Below are 16,027 nucleotides of genomic sequence, written 5' to 3' on the forward strand. Positions count from 1 at the left end.
GATGAAACACCGTACAGCTAGTATCAATAAATATTCATCACCAGGTCGTCACTCACTGCCACGTAAAAAAGTGACAATTAACACACGTGATACATACCAAGGTGGTCAATACTCACCAAATTTACAAATACAACGTGGAGGAACACAATTTAATCGCAATGGTTTATCACAAATACAGATACAACACAGACATCAGCACAATCATTGTCATGTTAAGGAGGACAGTAGTTTTGAATATTTTGTGCCAAGAAGTGTCAGTGATTTTAACTTAACGAGTGATGTGCAGGATATTGCTGTTACACTACCCCAATCTGTATTAAAAAATTACAGTACTGTTACATCAACATCATCGCAAATAAATACTCCAATTATTTGTGCGCCAAGTGCTACTTCGAGGCAGGATAATTGTGGAACAATTGGGACCAGGAGTCGTGAAAAAATGGTTACATTCGAGGATGAGGGCTGTCCAGGCTCAACTCCAACCAGAAAAATTCACGTACCTAATTTAGATAATGTTTTCATGTGACCCATGTACACCAAGATACAGTGAATTTATCGATATTCGTTTGGAATTTTTTTTTTCGTCGCATCAGGAAGATAAGAATAAGGATTTTGTTTTACATATTTTTTTGCTGGATAGTAGGGGATGGGGTTGAAGAGAGTTTCGAAATTTCAGAGTGAACTTATGGGTTTTAGAGGATTTATTAATTAATGGGGAGCTAGAATGGAGGGAGTTGGTGGGAATTTTTCACAAATCGATTCCCATCTCGTTATTTGCGAAATAAAAAATTATTTCCACCCGGAGAATTGAGATTTTATGTAAAGTGTGACATTGTTGCTATTGTTTTCCAGAGTTTTGGCTTAAATTGCCGACTGAAATAGGATGATAACGATTTTTTTTTCCTTTTTTCTTTCGCTTTCGACTACTGCGAAATAACGGGGGATATATCGAGTAACTGAATTTTTTGGTGTGAAAAAAACGTTTTCAGTGAATACTTTTTTATGGAGAGGTGGAGCGTTTCCCCTATTGTATATGAAAAAAATTTAAGCTTCGTGAATCCCTCCATTCGCGCACCAAAAAATAGCTGCAGAGTTTTAAATTGAAATTTTATCCTAATTATTGATTGCACCAGAGAGTACTGGGTTTCATTTGAGATAAAAACACGATGATTTGTCGTTCACTCGACTGTTCTCACTTTCAACATTTACGTTGAAGAATTGGAACTTCAGAGATCGATTAATTTACGAAAATAATAATGTTAAGGTATTAAATTGTAATTTACTTTAATTCTCGCTCGAATCAGAGAGTATTTCATTGCAAAACAAAACGAGAATTTTTCCTTTCATGTTACCGAGTTGAGCCATTGAAAACTGGATAAATGAAAAATATTTCACCGTGAAAATAATTTTTTCCATCAATCCAAAAAATAATGCAGGGATGTAGAAACTTTTCATTCACAAAAAAAAAGAACTTTTGTCATAACGCTGAATTCAACTTGAATATTAAAAAATTGGAACCAGAATTTTCCACAAATATTCACTGACATATTTCAGTCATTAATTTTGTTAAAAACACCTGTGAATAACTGAGAACAAGTGAAAATTTTTTTAATACTTCAGATCACAAATTATTTGCCGCACAAAACTTGCAACAATTCACACTAATTTTTTAAACAGCTGATAGACTTCAACCAGTAAACTAAAATCCATTTCAACAGCTCTAGCTAATTAAGGTCGCGACTGAAAAAGATCAGCTCATCACCTGACCCATTAACAGTAAAATTAAAATGTACAACGCCCTCCAATTCATCTCATTTCTTCATAAATACCGACTAGACAGACACAGAACATACGTAACGAGACGTAAACGTTTATTACGTTATCATCATTTTCCACGTTTAACAGTAATTTAATTTTAAAATTTTCGTCGAACATTTCATCACGAGTCTGGGGCTAAATCCGATTGAAAACTTTTTGGCACAGCCCCTTCCCTCTTTCCACCCCTCCCTATCATCACTACACTCTAATTAATGAAATAATCCCCTTCCCCCCCCCTCCCTCGATTCTCCAGTACCACCCCCCGGAGTCCCCCGCACTTCACTTAACTATCGCTAATTTACTACATCTAGTGTTGAACTATTCCAAACAAAAATAAAAATTGAGAAACAAAATTATGTGAATAACTGTAGTTGAATCGGTGGAAGTAAAAAGACACGAGATAACCGACTACTGCGACAAAAGAAGAATAAAAAAAACTGTCACATTGATAATGAGACTAAATAAACACCCCAGGATCTACATTAAGTGATGCAATAATGATATACCTTGTTACCTAGATGAATTATGTAACGACGTAAACCATGTAATCGTAGAAGTCAAAATTAGTTAAAAAGAGGGAATAATAATCTGTAACTGAGACAGCATAACACTATCGGCCGAAAAGTTTATCGACAATGATGGGAAAAAAGCCAAGAGAATAAAAAAAAAACTTGAAATTGTATTTATATCGATTGTAAAGAGTTTGCAAAGTTTTCTGCAATGAGATAAAAAAAATAAGATAAACGGATAAGGACTCTAAGAAGAATATAATGAAAAAAAAAAGAACGAAAAATACACGTTTCCTTGTTTAAGAAAATAGTGCAGTGATTTATCTGGAGTCGACAAGTTTTTTTTTTCTTGTAATTTATTGCATTCCATCAGGTTCTCGTATCTCCTCGTTTCACATTACTTTTACGCCCGCTTGGAAGTGGAGAAGACAGTACTGTTGATGTCTGCGCATTCACTGATTCACCGGGTATCATAGTACACGCTGCATTGTAGAACATACCTAGTGCGTTTGAAATTGTATAAATAAAAGGGCGTTAATTAACCCGAATGAGGGATCCCGGTGGTTAGGGGATGAGAAAGGAAAATGTGTGTTGTAACGTAATACGATTATTTCATTAATTCATTGGATCAAATTCACCTTTAAATTTAGCTGTGAATGGCTGACTGGGTACCTCATCCAAATCCGAGTCAATCTCAACTCTACCCTCCATTGCTGATGCTATTGAGCATCCGATGTCGAGTAGGTGATTGATGATAAAGTGAATTGTACAAAGGACGAGGATAATGAGAATTGGTAGGCAAAGGGTTGACTCGAAATTATCCAGAAATTCGTCAACACTCGGTGGTAATAAATCGTTGCACATTTTTACGAAATTTAATGGGACATTTGATCGATGTTAACGCTTTTTTTTTTATGATTAAAAAGGATTTAACACTTCGGGGGAACTGGAGTGGGTTATTTACCCTCCATTAGGACGACAGGATGTTTCAAGTTGAGGGGGTAAATGTCAGAACAAACAAATGACGGAGAATTTTGGGGAATGTCAGGCTGTTGATTCAATTGGCGATGGTTGGGGGGGGGGGGGAGGGTCTGAACAGTTGGAAGTGGAAACTATTGAGAATTTACATTTGTTAATTTCACTCTGGAATTATATCAGTAATGAGATAATTTTCCTTTGATATTTTCTTCAGAAGTCAGTGGTTATTTAACCGAATGGTTCAATTAGTTGAGGAAATTCTACGCATTCTGTTACGTTTTAGTTATTCAATTATTAAACTGCTTCCAGGGCTTTCGAAACAATTATGCAACGTTGTCAGACATCCCTTGAATTTTGTATCACTTGTCGTTTCAAACATAAAACAGTGGGATTTGATATTAATTTAGGAGAAAACTCCCAGTCAAGTTATCTGTTTTTCAATCAAATTACTGAGGTAACTAATGAAATTTAACGCCCGAGAAATCCTCACTGTTCTTTGCATATTTGAATTCGGTTATTAAATATTTCGATGGACTGCCCCAGTATTTGGATGACGAATTATTAATGTGATGAACATTAATTAAAATTCTATTAGGACGGAGTGAATGAGTGGAGAACTAACCGCTTGTGTACGTTACAAAAATTTCAGCTCTGTTTATTCCATCCGCTCATCTTAAATTCTAGGTCTTGTTAACAGTCTCCTCGAATACACTTATTATTAATTAAACTGACTCTAGAGACGTGTCAACATGAAAATCGGGGTAACTGCAGTCATCAAGACGTTATCATTTTACTGATTGAATTGGGAGAGAACGTCGATGATATTTTCCCCCAAATTACGGTTTCATCTGAGATTATTTCGTGTTGAATACGCCGGATTGACTGATGCGATCAAAACGTTAGCTTTTAGATTTTTCGTTTGGTTTTGGAGAATAAAAAAAATCGCGTCCAATATTTTTCATCGCAGTCTCGTATTTTACGAGATTTTTCAATAAAAAATCGTGCGATAGCCCAATTCTTCATTAAAGAGTCATGTGAGACTATCATTAGTAGCATATAATAACGTAAATATGATGCAATTAAATATTGACCAATGATTTCGATCCCCGTCGCAAATAGTGCTACAGTATCAGTCAATCGTACCGCCCAGTCAATATTGCATTTGTTTTTGATGTCACGAGATGATATACGACTTTTTCCTCCCCATTTTTTATATGAACCATAAAAATCTTGATAAACGCCAAATATATCCGGGGCCATAGCGTCCTTCACTCAACTTTTGCCGCATAAATTGACTCTACTTTGTAGTATTATCTAATTAAATGTCGATAGTTGAAAATTCTAATCAGAATTTTTTTAATTTGGCAGAATACATATCCGTAAACAACAAAAAAATGCAGTGAAAAATTCACTGTAATCGAAGACTGTTGTATATAGTAAATATTCAGTTTTTTCGACTATAAATCGCATCAGCCGAATTATTAAGAACATTAAAAAACATTCCACAATGGCGGTTTCAATTTTTTAAAAGTCAAATCACCTTACCTTGTCACTCATGAACCCGCGAATTTAAATGCATTTTCTCCTACTCACTTAAATGTTCATCTTGTCCATAAATAAATCACCTCTCTATCAGCAACACTAAAAACTCACACCAACTTATGGTTTCCACAGTTTAACGAGACCATCCTCGCTGTACGAGCACAATAAATTCTGATGTGGATGATGAGCAAGGCCAATGACATCCTTCTCATGAATCTAAAACACAAAATAAAAAAAAACCGTTGTCCTGAGCCATCAATAATTCATCGACAATCGTAAAAACAGAAGTTAAAAGTAAAAAAAAAATTCAATTTACGTTTAAAGTTCTCTCGAGTTTTCCTGATGACGTTGAAAAGCAGTACAGTACAAGATCCTCACCGACACAGTAAATAAATTCACCCCTGGGTGACACAACAGCACTGACAAAATCACCACCCTCTCTCTTACCACTCGAGAATGACCTGACAATCTGGCCTTGCATATTCATGATAACAACAGTGTTGGAGCGATTGCATACGACAAAATGCTCTGGATTTCTCGGTAATAGGTGAATACTGTTGACAGTTAGATCTGAAGCCCCCAGTGATTTGTATGTACCAATGCATTCGGTGCTTTTCAAACTCCACAATTTCACGGTACCATCAGATGAGGCTGAAATAACGTGATGGCCATCAGGTGCAAAGACAACTTCATTGACGAATGACGAGTGGCCACGAAATTCCTTGAGTGTTTTCCCTGATTTTAATCCGTGAATTCTGATTGTCGCATCGAATGAGGCAGTGAGAACTTGTCCATTGTCTCTGCTAAATTGTATGCAGGTGACACCTTTTGCATGAGCTTTCTCGAATCTCCTGAGGCACTGACCACTCTGGACCCTCCAGACTTTTATTTTACCGTCCTGAGAGCCAGACGCCAGCATTTCGCTGTCTCTGCTGAAGGACATGGACAATACCGCTTGCTCCATCATCATGAAATTGTCCTGTGCCTGATACTTTAGATCCTTTCGAATTTTTCCTGTTGTAAAATTCCAGACCTCGATGAAACCGTCAACTGAGCCGGTCACGAGATATTGACCGTCTGGTGAAAATCTGGCGCACTCGACGTGCGATTTTTGCCCGAATTTTATTTGCTTTGACAATTGCGTTGGGTATTTCTCATCCTCTTGGTCTCGGACAGCGGCTTTTCCTCGGAATAAATCGATTGTTGTGCCTGGAGGAAGGAGACCCTGGTGCTGCTGCCACTTGAGGGCTTGCCCGAGAAGGGCGAGGAGGCGACTGGAGGGGACAACTGATACTTCACCAGACAGGGCGCTTGCTATGTATGCACGACGTTTTTCTTTTGTACTACCGTCTGGGTAGGCTTCTCGGGGATCGAAGTACGATCGGGCAAGAAGATTTTCTGAGGAACGAAAAAAATGTCTATTAATATTTTATGAATATTAACGTGACCTTATAAATATATTCATTCGTTCTAATTTATTTCTCTCTTAATTCTGACGTATTTATTGACTTATTTATTTGTTGGTGATGAAATTATTATGAATAACCTTTCTATAACCCGTTTATTGCTAAAAAAAATATTAGTCAAAACGAAACATTCCACAATTGTCTCCTAAAACAATTGAGAAAATCATTATCAAAATAATTCTCATCCAACAAATGCACAAAGCCAACTTGTTATAAATTTCAAATCCATTATTCATTTCTCATTATTCCCACTCCCCATTTCATTCGCAAATGTAAAAAAAAAACAATGCAAATCCAGTTATTCAGAAACTCGATTACTCCCCCAAATATCCCTGAAAAGAGAATCCTCCAGTTCTCGCAACTTCCCCTCAATTATTGGAATCAATATTTCACAGCATTCCCAGAATAAAAAGATGTGGATAAAAATTTCGATATTCATATTTCACCCGCATTCCCATTGAAATACTCGTAAACAAGTCTGTACTGTCTGCGTGCTATTTCACAGCGCAGAATCCGATTTTCTCACTAAACTAGGGGGGTAAACAAATGTGTTCAATGGATACCCACCGATGAATAATAAACGAGTTACAATTGTTCTCATCTTCATCGAACACATGACGTTACGTGTACGCGGATCAAATTGCTGAATTACAACCAGTCGTCATGTAATATTCATTCCATGCACACTCTGAATTTGATTTAATTAATTAATTAATCAATTATCTTTTTCAATTGACCATCGAGATGAATTAATGAGTGACCGGTGAACCAAGTGTCCGACCCGATTTCAATTTTCTCTGACGCCGCAGTTGAATCATTATTTTTGTTAATATTTTGTGTGACTAATTTGCCAAAAATAATTAAACAACAACCACTTAAATTACATTTCATGCACCATAAAAACCTTGTTGAACATCAGAATTATGTTAATAATAATAGAAAATGTACGATTCATGACTTTTGTGAACAAAACAACTGCCGTAATTCTCAAAAGCAGCATTTTTTTAGGTTATGTCACAGAAACGAAATTTTCTCAAGGAAAGGAAATAAATAAAATAAAATCTAATTGGATCCCTCCCCTCAAAAGTCGATGTAATGATAATTAACCTACAAGGAGCTTTGTGCATCCATTTTATCATCCCTCGTGAGTCCCTTTACAATCTAAAAGAACTCAAAGACTCCACAAATCCAATTACCCTCTTACCTAGATGAATATATCGTTCCGGCTCCTGTTGCTTCATCATAATCATCGGATCCGTTTGTCTGAGTAACGAACGTGCAGCTCCCAATTCCCTCAATTCAATTAACTCCAGAACAACCTGCTCATACAGGTCTATGAGCTTTTTGTCCGGTAGTTTGAGTGATTGAATGGCTTTCAGGACCGTATCCCAGTGGCCATTGTTTATATCCGCCACAAAACCATCGACACTGTCTACTGTATTCAAAGATACGCCTGTTTCTTCCTAGAAAATAACAACCCATCTGACCTTTACAAAACTACAATCAGAATAACCATAAATCCAGAATTATGATTATTATTTTCTTTGGTGAGGGAGAAATCCATTTCCAAACAGACAAAAGAATTGTTCTCAGGCAAAAGTGAATCAATGAATTGTGTTCTATCAGACTTTCTGGGGATATTGTCAAGTGACGCAATTAACTGACTAATTAGGGGGATAATTATCGAATTAGGAGGGTGAACTAGTTACCTGAAGTGTTTGCAACGTTTTAACAAGATTCGACTCCTTCAAATACTGTTGGATCAGTCGAATGACACTGAAATCGAATAAATATCATCCATAACAATGCATTTTCAATATCTCCACTGCATCAGTTATTCATTAGGTACTTACTCCGCGGATTCAATCTCGATGGACATTGTCGATCAATTATTCACACAGTCACAGCACATAGATAGAGTATTAACTATGAAAAACAATATATTATTCACTAATATTTACTAACTTGGCGTCGCGCGAGTTTGGGTTCTGTTCGATCACATGTGCCATAAACACTGAGGGATACAAAGCGGGGGGAGATTGCTCCCCTTATGGTGGCTTCGTAGCGGTGGCGCATGGACTACAATGGTGGCCATGTCGGTAAGGCATTTCCACAAAACAAGGGCAAAAATTATTCTTAATTTTCGGTCATTTTCGCGAATTAATGAATTTTTATTGATGGAAAAATGATAAAGACTTTTCTTTGTCAATTACACACGTCTGAAATTCCTAAATGGCGACGAACAAGCGAGGGGAGGGGGGAAGTGGTGCACACCGTCGCCCACGGCGTCGTGAGGTACTTGATGAAGTTGTTTAACATGGGTTCCATCGTCAGGTGGACAATGTTGTGAGTTTATTCACACATTCAAACCTAACATTTAATTGTTTACAGTGAAAAATCCCCCGGGAGTCAGTATTCCTCCCCAATTCGTACCCAGTGCCCTAAATCTCGAGTAATTTCTTCGAGTGGCCAAGTGTTGAGTGAAACAAAGTGTAAATATCCATGACTAGCACGTGAGATAGAGGTAAGTCCAACCAATAACCTCCAGTCCTCATGCTTTGTTGATATTTCCTAGCAACAATCACCCATTCGCTCTCCCGAGTAATCACCCATTCACTTCCGATCTCTTTCTTTCATTTTTCATCAATCCTCCAGCTTTATAACTCGAAAAATGGCTGAAGCGAAGATGGAGGTGATAGACCTTGACTCTGACGACGAAGAGAAGAAGAAAATGCAAGACCAGAAGACATCCAAGAAATTTATCTGCATTAATCTCAAGTGTGAGTCAGGTGTGAATATGAAGACAGCTTCGTCCTTCGCTTGTAGTTATTATGGATTGAATCAAGCGAAGAAAAAGAAGCGATACATCTGTGACAAGTGTCATGTCATGGCCATTGAGCACCAGGAGATGCTCGCCGAGGCATTCTTCAAGCGTGAGCCTTTGCTGAAGTGCAAACTCCCTGATAACACGATGCAGATCGACCTATCGGACAGTGATTCTGATGGAGAAGCTGCCAAGGAGCCAGAGGAATGGGAGTACATTCCTGAGGATGTTCTTCTGGACATGGAGTCCAAAATCGACGACGCGTTGTCCAATGTCCTCAAGAAATATGACGTCGACTATCAACTGACAGAGGCCCAGAAGATTCTGGAGGCTCAGTTTGAAGACATCGATCGGTCTAATGAAGAGAGTGACAAAGAGATCAAGCAGATGATCAGCAAGATGGACATGATAAGGAATAGTCTGTACGATGCATTTAGACCTGATATCAAAATGCTGGCAGACCTGTCGATCGACGACGGATCGAAGGTAGAGGCCAGTCCGGGAATTCTGGCTTCACAGAGACCTCAGCAACGGACAGATGCTCCAGGTCATCCGACTGTCGCCACCAAGAAGGTCACACAGGTGAAAATTCCTTCTGTGGTCCACCCTAAACCTCACGACAATCAGATGGAGATCATGCCTATTGTTGAGAAGGTGGAGAAGCAGGCTTTTGTCTGTGGATTACCTGCACATGGGAAACTCATCCTCAGGCCAGCTGAGGTAGATAATATTGTGCTTGTTATGAAGCATCCACTGATGCCCTGGATCAAAGCTAAGGTAAAGACAGAATGCCACTTGGAAATGAAATTTATGATTAGAGTAGTTAGAATTGTTTTCATTCCAGGTTCATGCCATTTTGACCCATCAACCAATGACCTACCGCGTCAAATTTCTACCAAAAAAATACAACAACTCCCTGAGAACAGTTTTTGGACGACAATTAGCCGTTCATGCACCAGCCCCAGTGATAATTCCAGTTGCAACCAGAGTCGTTGCCATCTTCAATGATGTTAATTCGAGTAATTATTACAGTGGAGTTATAGCTGAACCACCAAAGACAACAAACAAACACAGGTGAACATCAGGTTATTCATTTCCCTTTTCCCTACTGCCCCCGTCTTCCCTTCTCATTTACATTTCAATGGAGCCAGGACAGAGAACTTTATAAATGGAAATTTTCCGTCTTTACGAGTTGGTACTGGTGAATGAAAAGGTCTTATGAAAAGTTTCTTAAGCATGTCACTGTTGACAATTTATGACTTCAAAAGATCAAGTTTCTAACAATTATTTTTGAAATTTTTTATCATCAGAGGGATGAAAGGGGATACGGGATAATTCAGAAAAGTTGTTGGACGATACATCTCATGTATAAATCTAAAAATTTGCATAACCTCGTTAAACATGCTATCCCCATATATATGTAAATCCATTATTATTATTTTTACAATTTTTTTCGTCTATTTTGCCAGATAAAATTGTAAAGCTTCGACGAAAGATCCCAAAAAATGCTGATAATTACCCCATAGCTGAAAGCGACTGATTACCTCCCTTTTCCACCCCATTTTAATTGGAAATTTCTCCTCTCCCCCCCAGATATCTCGTGTTCTTCGACGATGGTTACGCACAGTACGTCGCGCACAAGCACATATTCGTGGTGAGCGAGAGTTCCCAGCGTGTCTGGGAGGACATTCCCATAGAATCCCGTGACTTTGTAAAAAAATACATCGAGGGTTACCCAGAGCGTCCAATGGTGAAGCTACAACCAGGTCAGGTAGTGAAGACCGAATGGAATGGAAAATGGTGGGTGGCAAGAGTGGCCCAGGTGGATGCTTCTCTCGTACAGATGTCCTTCGACGCTGACAATCGAACAGAATGGATTTACCGTGGTTCCACACGCCTGGGACCACTCTACGTGGAGCTCTTGAAGGCCACAGCACGTCAACAGGGCCACCACATGACAGTAAACGCCCCAGGTCGTCATCGAATGCCTCCAGGTGGCAAAGCCAGCATTCCCTACGTCGAGTACACATCGGGGACTATCGAGGGAGACCCTGAAACACCTGCTAAAGAGCCTCCAGCAGCATCTCCAAAGCCTCCTGCCCAGTCTCGAGCTGTGGCACGTAAAAGTACAGCGAAGAAACCAACTGTTGAGCCGACGTATCTGGCAGCAGCAGAAACTAAGTCAGCTTACAGCATTGCTTACTACTCTCTACCGAACTCCATCAAACCTAAGCAGTATTTACCACACGAGTGCTCAGCAAATTGTATTCAACTGAAAGACTTCAAGGTCGATGACCTGAAGGGCTACTCACCCCTGTCAATTCCCCTGTTATGTGGCTGGAATCGACAGATCTGCAAATATCCTAAAGGTAAGAAGGTCGTTATGTACCAGACACCCTGCGGAGTTCGACTCAGATGCATCGAGGAGGTTCACCAGTACCTCAGGAAGACCAAATCGACAATCTCAGTCGATCTATTTGAATTCGACAGCTGGGTCCACTGTCTCGCTGAATTTATCCTCGATAAATGTTTCGTTAACATCAAGGATCTGAGTTATGGGGTTGAGAATGTCCCTATTCCCTGTGTCAATGAACTAGATCATGCACTTCCTGATCCAATTACGTATAGTACTATTAGGGAGCCAACTGAAGGGGTTAATTTGAATTTGGATCCGGAGTTTTTGTGCAGCTGTGACTGCGAGGATGACTGCCAGGATAAGGAAAAGTGCCAGTGCTGGCAGCTGACGATTCAGGGTGCGCAGGCGACTCTAGGAGGTCGGGTGCCTGCTAATAATGTTGGATATCATTATAAGAGACTGCCAGAGCCTGTGACGACGGGAATTTACGAATGTAATTCCAAGTGCAAGTGCTCGGTGAAGACTTGTCTTAATAGGGTTGTTCAGCATCCATTGACGTTGAAACTGCAGGTGTTCAAGACTCAGAGGAGGGGCTGGGGCATCCGGTGTCTGAATGACATACCAGTGGGATCTTTCATCTGTATTTATGCTGGCAGACTTCTGACCGAGCAGGGCGCGAACGAAGGAGGAAAGAACTATGGAGATGAGTATCTTGCTGAGTTGGATTATGTTGAGGTAGTGGAGAACATCAAGGAGGGGTTTGAGGCTGATGTCCTGGATCCAGACACACCCATCGACTCACCAGGGTCCAAGGAGAGATCACAGGAGCAGGAGAGGAACAGCAGGAGGAGAACCGCTGGTCCTGATGGAGATGCTGATTTCGATATTAGACAGTATAACTCTGAATATTCAAAACTTCAGTCTGAGACTGATGATTCCATGAAAAAGAGGCTCAGGAAGAGGAAGAAGAGCGATGAGATTGTCATTCAGGATGTTGAGGATAAGAGTGAGGATGGAAGCATTGGGAAGAACGATGATGGAAGCGTGGGGAAGAGCTCCACTGATAATAATCAGGATGGCAGCGATGAGGAGGTCAAGGGAAATGGCAGGAGGGAACTGATCAGGTTCGAGCCGACTGTTGAACCCACCATTGAGAGACCCAAGTTCAAGTCTGTGAGGGACTTCTTCGGGGAGGATGAAGCTGTCTATATTATGGATGCTAAGACTACGGGCAACATTGGGAGGTACCTCAACCACTCCTGCGATCCTAATGTTTTTGTGCAGAATGTGTTCGTCGATACGCATGATGTGAGGTTTCCTTGGGTAGCTTTCTTCGCTCTGTCGTTCATCGGAGCTGGACGGGAATTGACGTGGAACTATAGTTACGATGTGGGCAGCATTCCGGGGAAGGTCATCATCTGCAAGTGCGGGGCTTCCAACTGCAGGGGACGATTATTGTAGTACAGCTTTCGATTTTTATTTTTTTTTGGATAAGGATTAAGTAGATCGTTAAGGTTTTTATGTTCATGGAGACCCGGAGTTTGATAATTTCGTGGAGGTCTGGAAATATAGAGATGGAAATGTATTTTTGTCTTGTTATTGAATATGTGAGGGAAGTTTTGTTACATAAATATGATCGAGGGCCTTTTGTAGTATTTTTGTTCCCCTTTTGGAACAGTTTTTTTACGAAATGTGATTAAAACTTTTTAAAATTTTCTCTGCGTCTGCAATAATTTCAATAATAATCTGCTGATAATAGTTATTAGTTTTCCAACTTCCATAGAGATGAAAATTAGAGATGAAGTTTTTTTAAAAATTTTATTACTAAAAATACAAGATAATTCGTAGTCACAACGCCAGTATTCTGTGCCTTTTTCAATATTTTTATTTTTGAGATAGTTTTATTGACGAGAAAATTATCAAGCGAGGCACACGATCGAATGGTATCGTTAATGTGATTTTTTTTCGGCTGTGAGATGGCATAACGGGACTCGGGGAGAATAAACGATTTGAATACTACGACGCATACAATTTTAGCATCATTTTGACATTTAAAGAGAGGTCATTTCCCTCTGCACTTCAAGAAAATTCTACAAACTCGTTAAAATTCTGAAATATTCTGCATTAATTGCTTTCGATGAATAATTCACTCGTGTCTTTTTATCACGTGACTAAATTGGTGTTCAAGACATTGTCTAGTTTCTAGTATAGAGCCATTTATGATTTGTACCACTTTACGGACATGAAACGTTAAATAAATGTTTCTAGGCAGTTGTTATTTTGACATTTCTCAAGTTCTGAACTCGCGCAGAAAATCATCCATATCTTATTTTATTTTTTTTTTAATTCCTGGAATGAAAAAATTAAAACTCATTCAAAATGCGGAGCATTTACACTCATCAACTCGGCACAGGGCGGGTCACATAAATAATCATCATACAATATTCGTATACAATGAGGACAAAACGTAGAGGAAAAAATTCTAGTCGATTAGGGCTTTTCCCCAGGAGAGAAATTTCTAAGAAAAATTCTAGTTCTGGTACTGGAAATTTTGGATTGAGTGTGAATTTTTCCGGAGCTTCCGTCAATATTTTCCCGAAATTTCGAGAAATTTTCAAAAACATTCTGAGTTTTTCGTCTTAATGCTAGAATTTTTCCCGAAAATTTCCCTTCGTTCACAGATATTTTATCATACACTCCTACTCAAGAACTATTTTAATGTTTTCAATATTCTAACACTCGTGCCGAAGTCATAGTCTTGGGGATGGGGCAATAAGGGTCTCACACTCACGGCTCAATGGATAAATTGAAAAAAGAATATTAAAACATGCTTAAGCATTAAAAAATTTAACAATGAATTTGATTTCTTCTCTTCAACTTTCAAAATATCTTCCCTAGACTCGAAGATTTTCATGAAAATTCACCTTGTTGTAGTATTTTACAACTGAACTGATTTGTTGGAGTAAAAGTTGATGTAGTTAGGGTCCTGTGACAACCCCCATGATCCCCATCAGTCATTAAAAACTCACAATGAAGCTGTGATTAGCCTACGAAGAACATTAACATATCAAAGTAACAAAATAATAATATTTTATCATTCCCCTTCGTCATTCATTCATTTTCGTTCTCACGTTACTTTGGTTTTACGCTAGTGCACACCGTTTGCACGCAGGAGACTTTTGATCTCGTCCTTCTCAGCAGCTTCGAGATAGCTGACACCATCCGGTGTGAGTCCATCGGGATTGGCTCCTTTTTCCAGTAGCAGTTTTACGCAATTGGTGTGACCCTCCCATATTGCTGCTAGAAGAGTTGTAATTCCATGTTTGTCAGTTGCCTGCAATAATAATTCCGTTCATTAATATTAATTGTTTAATTTGTCGTGACATATCAGTGGCGAAGTGATTAATCATTTGTTGGAGTACTCAATTCCCTCAACAAAAAAGTTATAATCAAAATTTTCCCATCTCCACTAGATTTTTTCGAGAATCATTTCAAATTTTTTGCGAATACCGAGCCACGTCAAGGGGGTGAGAGACTTTTGATGAGAATTTCGTGTGCAGACAATCTCAAGAGTCACAAAAAATGATGATAACAAGTGGCGTTGACCCTGGGCTGTCGCCATGACAAACGACGAAAAACAGGCTCTAGACTTTCAAAAAAATCCATTCTATCCCATCCTCTCCTGACTTTTCCTGTCTCTCCAATCAATCTCATTCTTTCCTCATTTACACTTTCACTCTCCACAATTTTTCTCTCGACCTCCGTAATAATCTACCTCATCTTATCACCAATATCTTAATTACTCGACACGAAGTAATGATTGAAAGTGATTACTCACATTAGCATTGGCACCTTTGTCCAATAGATACCTCACGACATCATTCTGGCCATAATCAGCTGCGTAATGCAGTGGTGTCCTGCCATCAATCATCTGATTCACGTCGATATTCTGCCGGCATTCGAGAAAAATGAACAAAAACATTGTCAGCATAACTTTGACGATGAAAACACGAACATAAAAAAATTACAAATAAAAAAAACATCGTGACAAAGGTCTCTGGAGGGCTGCAACCACTTAAGAGGGATGAAAATGGGTGAAAAAAAGTGCAAAATGACATACCTTGTTCTCAACAATGTCTCGAACCTGATCAAGGTCGCCATTCTTAATTCCCCAGACTAATTCACTCATTTTCATCTGATTCTTTTAATCCTACCAAGTGTGGAACGATTCACCGATGATTTAGCCAGTTTTTAACGATTTATCTGGGAGTTTTTGTCGTTGGAGGTGTTGAGGTATGGGTTAGGACTTTTTGACACTCGCCCCTAGGAATCGGAAGAGGACAGCAGACGGAGAGGAGGATCGGTGGGATTTTCAGGCAGTTCAACTAATCGAGACTGGAGTCAGGCACCCAATAGCTGTCGAGGAACTTGTGGCACATGAGAATCGACCAATCAGAGAGGTGAACTCGTGGAATGTATGGAGGTGGTTGGGTTGTATCATTCTGCTCCTGTTGAACAAAATTACAAGTCCAAA

The 16,027-nt window shown here is 39.2% G+C and overlaps 5 protein-coding genes across 5 annotated transcripts; 2 read left to right on the top strand and 3 right to left on the bottom strand.

Annotated features, from left to right (window-relative positions):
* The first annotated feature begins 1 nt into the window (after position 1).
* On the top strand, positions 2 to 2,556 carry LOC135168219 (uncharacterized). The gene has a single exon (XM_064132198.1). The coding sequence runs from the start codon at positions 2 to 4 to the stop codon at positions 524 to 526; it is 525 nt and encodes a 174-aa protein (XP_063988268.1). The 3' UTR covers positions 527 to 2,556.
* Positions 2,557 to 2,667: 111 nt separating this feature from the next.
* Positions 2,668 to 4,481, bottom strand: LOC135168223 (uncharacterized). The gene is made up of 2 exons (XM_064132202.1): positions 2,966 to 4,481; positions 2,668 to 2,827 (listed from the first exon to the last, which is right to left on the bottom strand). The coding sequence occupies exons 1-2, from the start codon at positions 3,189 to 3,191 to the stop codon at positions 2,697 to 2,699; spliced, it is 357 nt and encodes a 118-aa protein (XP_063988272.1). The 5' UTR covers positions 3,192 to 4,481; the 3' UTR covers positions 2,668 to 2,696.
* A 156-nt stretch (positions 4,482 to 4,637) lies between these two features.
* On the bottom strand, positions 4,638 to 8,521 carry LOC135168206 (WD40 repeat-containing protein SMU1). Its single transcript, XM_064132175.1, has 5 exons — positions 8,167 to 8,521; positions 8,023 to 8,089; positions 7,518 to 7,776; positions 5,164 to 6,245; positions 4,638 to 5,063 (listed from the first exon to the last, which is right to left on the bottom strand). The coding sequence occupies exons 1-5, from the start codon at positions 8,190 to 8,192 to the stop codon at positions 4,965 to 4,967; spliced, it is 1,533 nt and encodes a 510-aa protein (XP_063988245.1). The 5' UTR covers positions 8,193 to 8,521; the 3' UTR covers positions 4,638 to 4,964.
* Positions 8,522 to 8,605: 84 nt separating this feature from the next.
* Egg (eggless) lies at positions 8,606 to 13,078 on the top strand. The gene is made up of 4 exons (XM_064132157.1): positions 8,606 to 8,837; positions 8,969 to 9,914; positions 9,982 to 10,211; positions 10,731 to 13,078. Exons 2-4 carry the CDS (start codon positions 8,985 to 8,987, stop codon positions 12,952 to 12,954), a joined length of 3,384 nt encoding a protein of 1,127 aa, XP_063988227.1. The 5' UTR covers positions 8,606 to 8,837; positions 8,969 to 8,984; the 3' UTR covers positions 12,955 to 13,078.
* A 739-nt stretch (positions 13,079 to 13,817) lies between these two features.
* Positions 13,818 to 15,880, bottom strand: LOC135168221 (myotrophin). The gene is made up of 3 exons (XM_064132201.1): positions 15,614 to 15,880; positions 15,332 to 15,442; positions 13,818 to 14,827 (listed from the first exon to the last, which is right to left on the bottom strand). The coding sequence occupies exons 1-3, from the start codon at positions 15,686 to 15,688 to the stop codon at positions 14,642 to 14,644; spliced, it is 372 nt and encodes a 123-aa protein (XP_063988271.1). The 5' UTR covers positions 15,689 to 15,880; the 3' UTR covers positions 13,818 to 14,641.
* Positions 15,881 to 16,027: the final 147 nt, after the last annotated feature.

This window comes from Diachasmimorpha longicaudata, chromosome 12 (assembly GCF_034640455.1).
Source record: "Diachasmimorpha longicaudata isolate KC_UGA_2023 chromosome 12, iyDiaLong2, whole genome shotgun sequence".
Taxonomy (NCBI): Eukaryota; Metazoa; Arthropoda; class Insecta; order Hymenoptera; family Braconidae; genus Diachasmimorpha; species Diachasmimorpha longicaudata.

Excerpts from the sequence above, each read along its gene's own strand:
- Egg (XM_064132157.1), top strand. The coding sequence starts at position 8,985 with ATGGCTGAAGCGAAGATGGAGGTGATAGACCTTGACTCTGACGACGAA. Across the intron at positions 9,915-9,981 it reads TGCCCTGGATCAAAGCTAAG|GTTCATGCCATTTTGACCCA; the intron begins GTAAAGACAGAA and ends TTTTCATTCCAG. Across the intron at positions 10,212-10,730 it reads AAGACAACAAACAAACACAG|ATATCTCGTGTTCTTCGACG; the intron begins GTGAACATCAGG and ends TCTCCCCCCCAG.
- LOC135168221 (XM_064132201.1), bottom strand. The coding sequence starts at position 15,688 with ATGAAAATGAGTGAATTAGTCTGGGGAATTAAGAATGGCGACCTTGAT. Across the intron at positions 15,443-15,613 it reads GAGACATTGTTGAGAACAAG|AATATCGACGTGAATCAGAT; the intron begins GTATGTCATTTT and ends GAATGCCGGCAG. Across the intron at positions 14,828-15,331 it reads ACAAAGGTGCCAATGCTAAT|GCAACTGACAAACATGGAAT; the intron begins GTGAGTAATCAC and ends TTATTATTGCAG.
- LOC135168206 (XM_064132175.1), bottom strand. The coding sequence starts at position 8,192 with ATGTCCATCGAGATTGAATCCGCGGA. Across the intron at positions 8,090-8,166 it reads ATCGAGATTGAATCCGCGGA|TGTCATTCGACTGATCCAAC; the intron begins GTAAGTACCTAA and ends ATTCGATTTCAG. Across the intron at positions 7,777-8,022 it reads AAACGTTGCAAACACTTCAG|GAAGAAACAGGCGTATCTTT; the intron begins GTAACTAGTTCA and ends GTTATTTTCTAG.
- LOC135168223 (XM_064132202.1), bottom strand. The coding sequence starts at position 3,191 with ATGTGCAACGATTTATTACCACCGAGTGTTGACGAATTTCTGGATAAT. Across the intron at positions 2,828-2,965 it reads ATTCACAGCTAAATTTAAAG|GTATGTTCTACAATGCAGCG; the intron begins GTGAATTTGATC and ends CAAACGCACTAG.
- LOC135168219 (XM_064132198.1), top strand. The coding sequence starts at position 2 with ATGAAACACCGTACAGCTAGTATCAATAAATATTCATCACCAGGTCGT.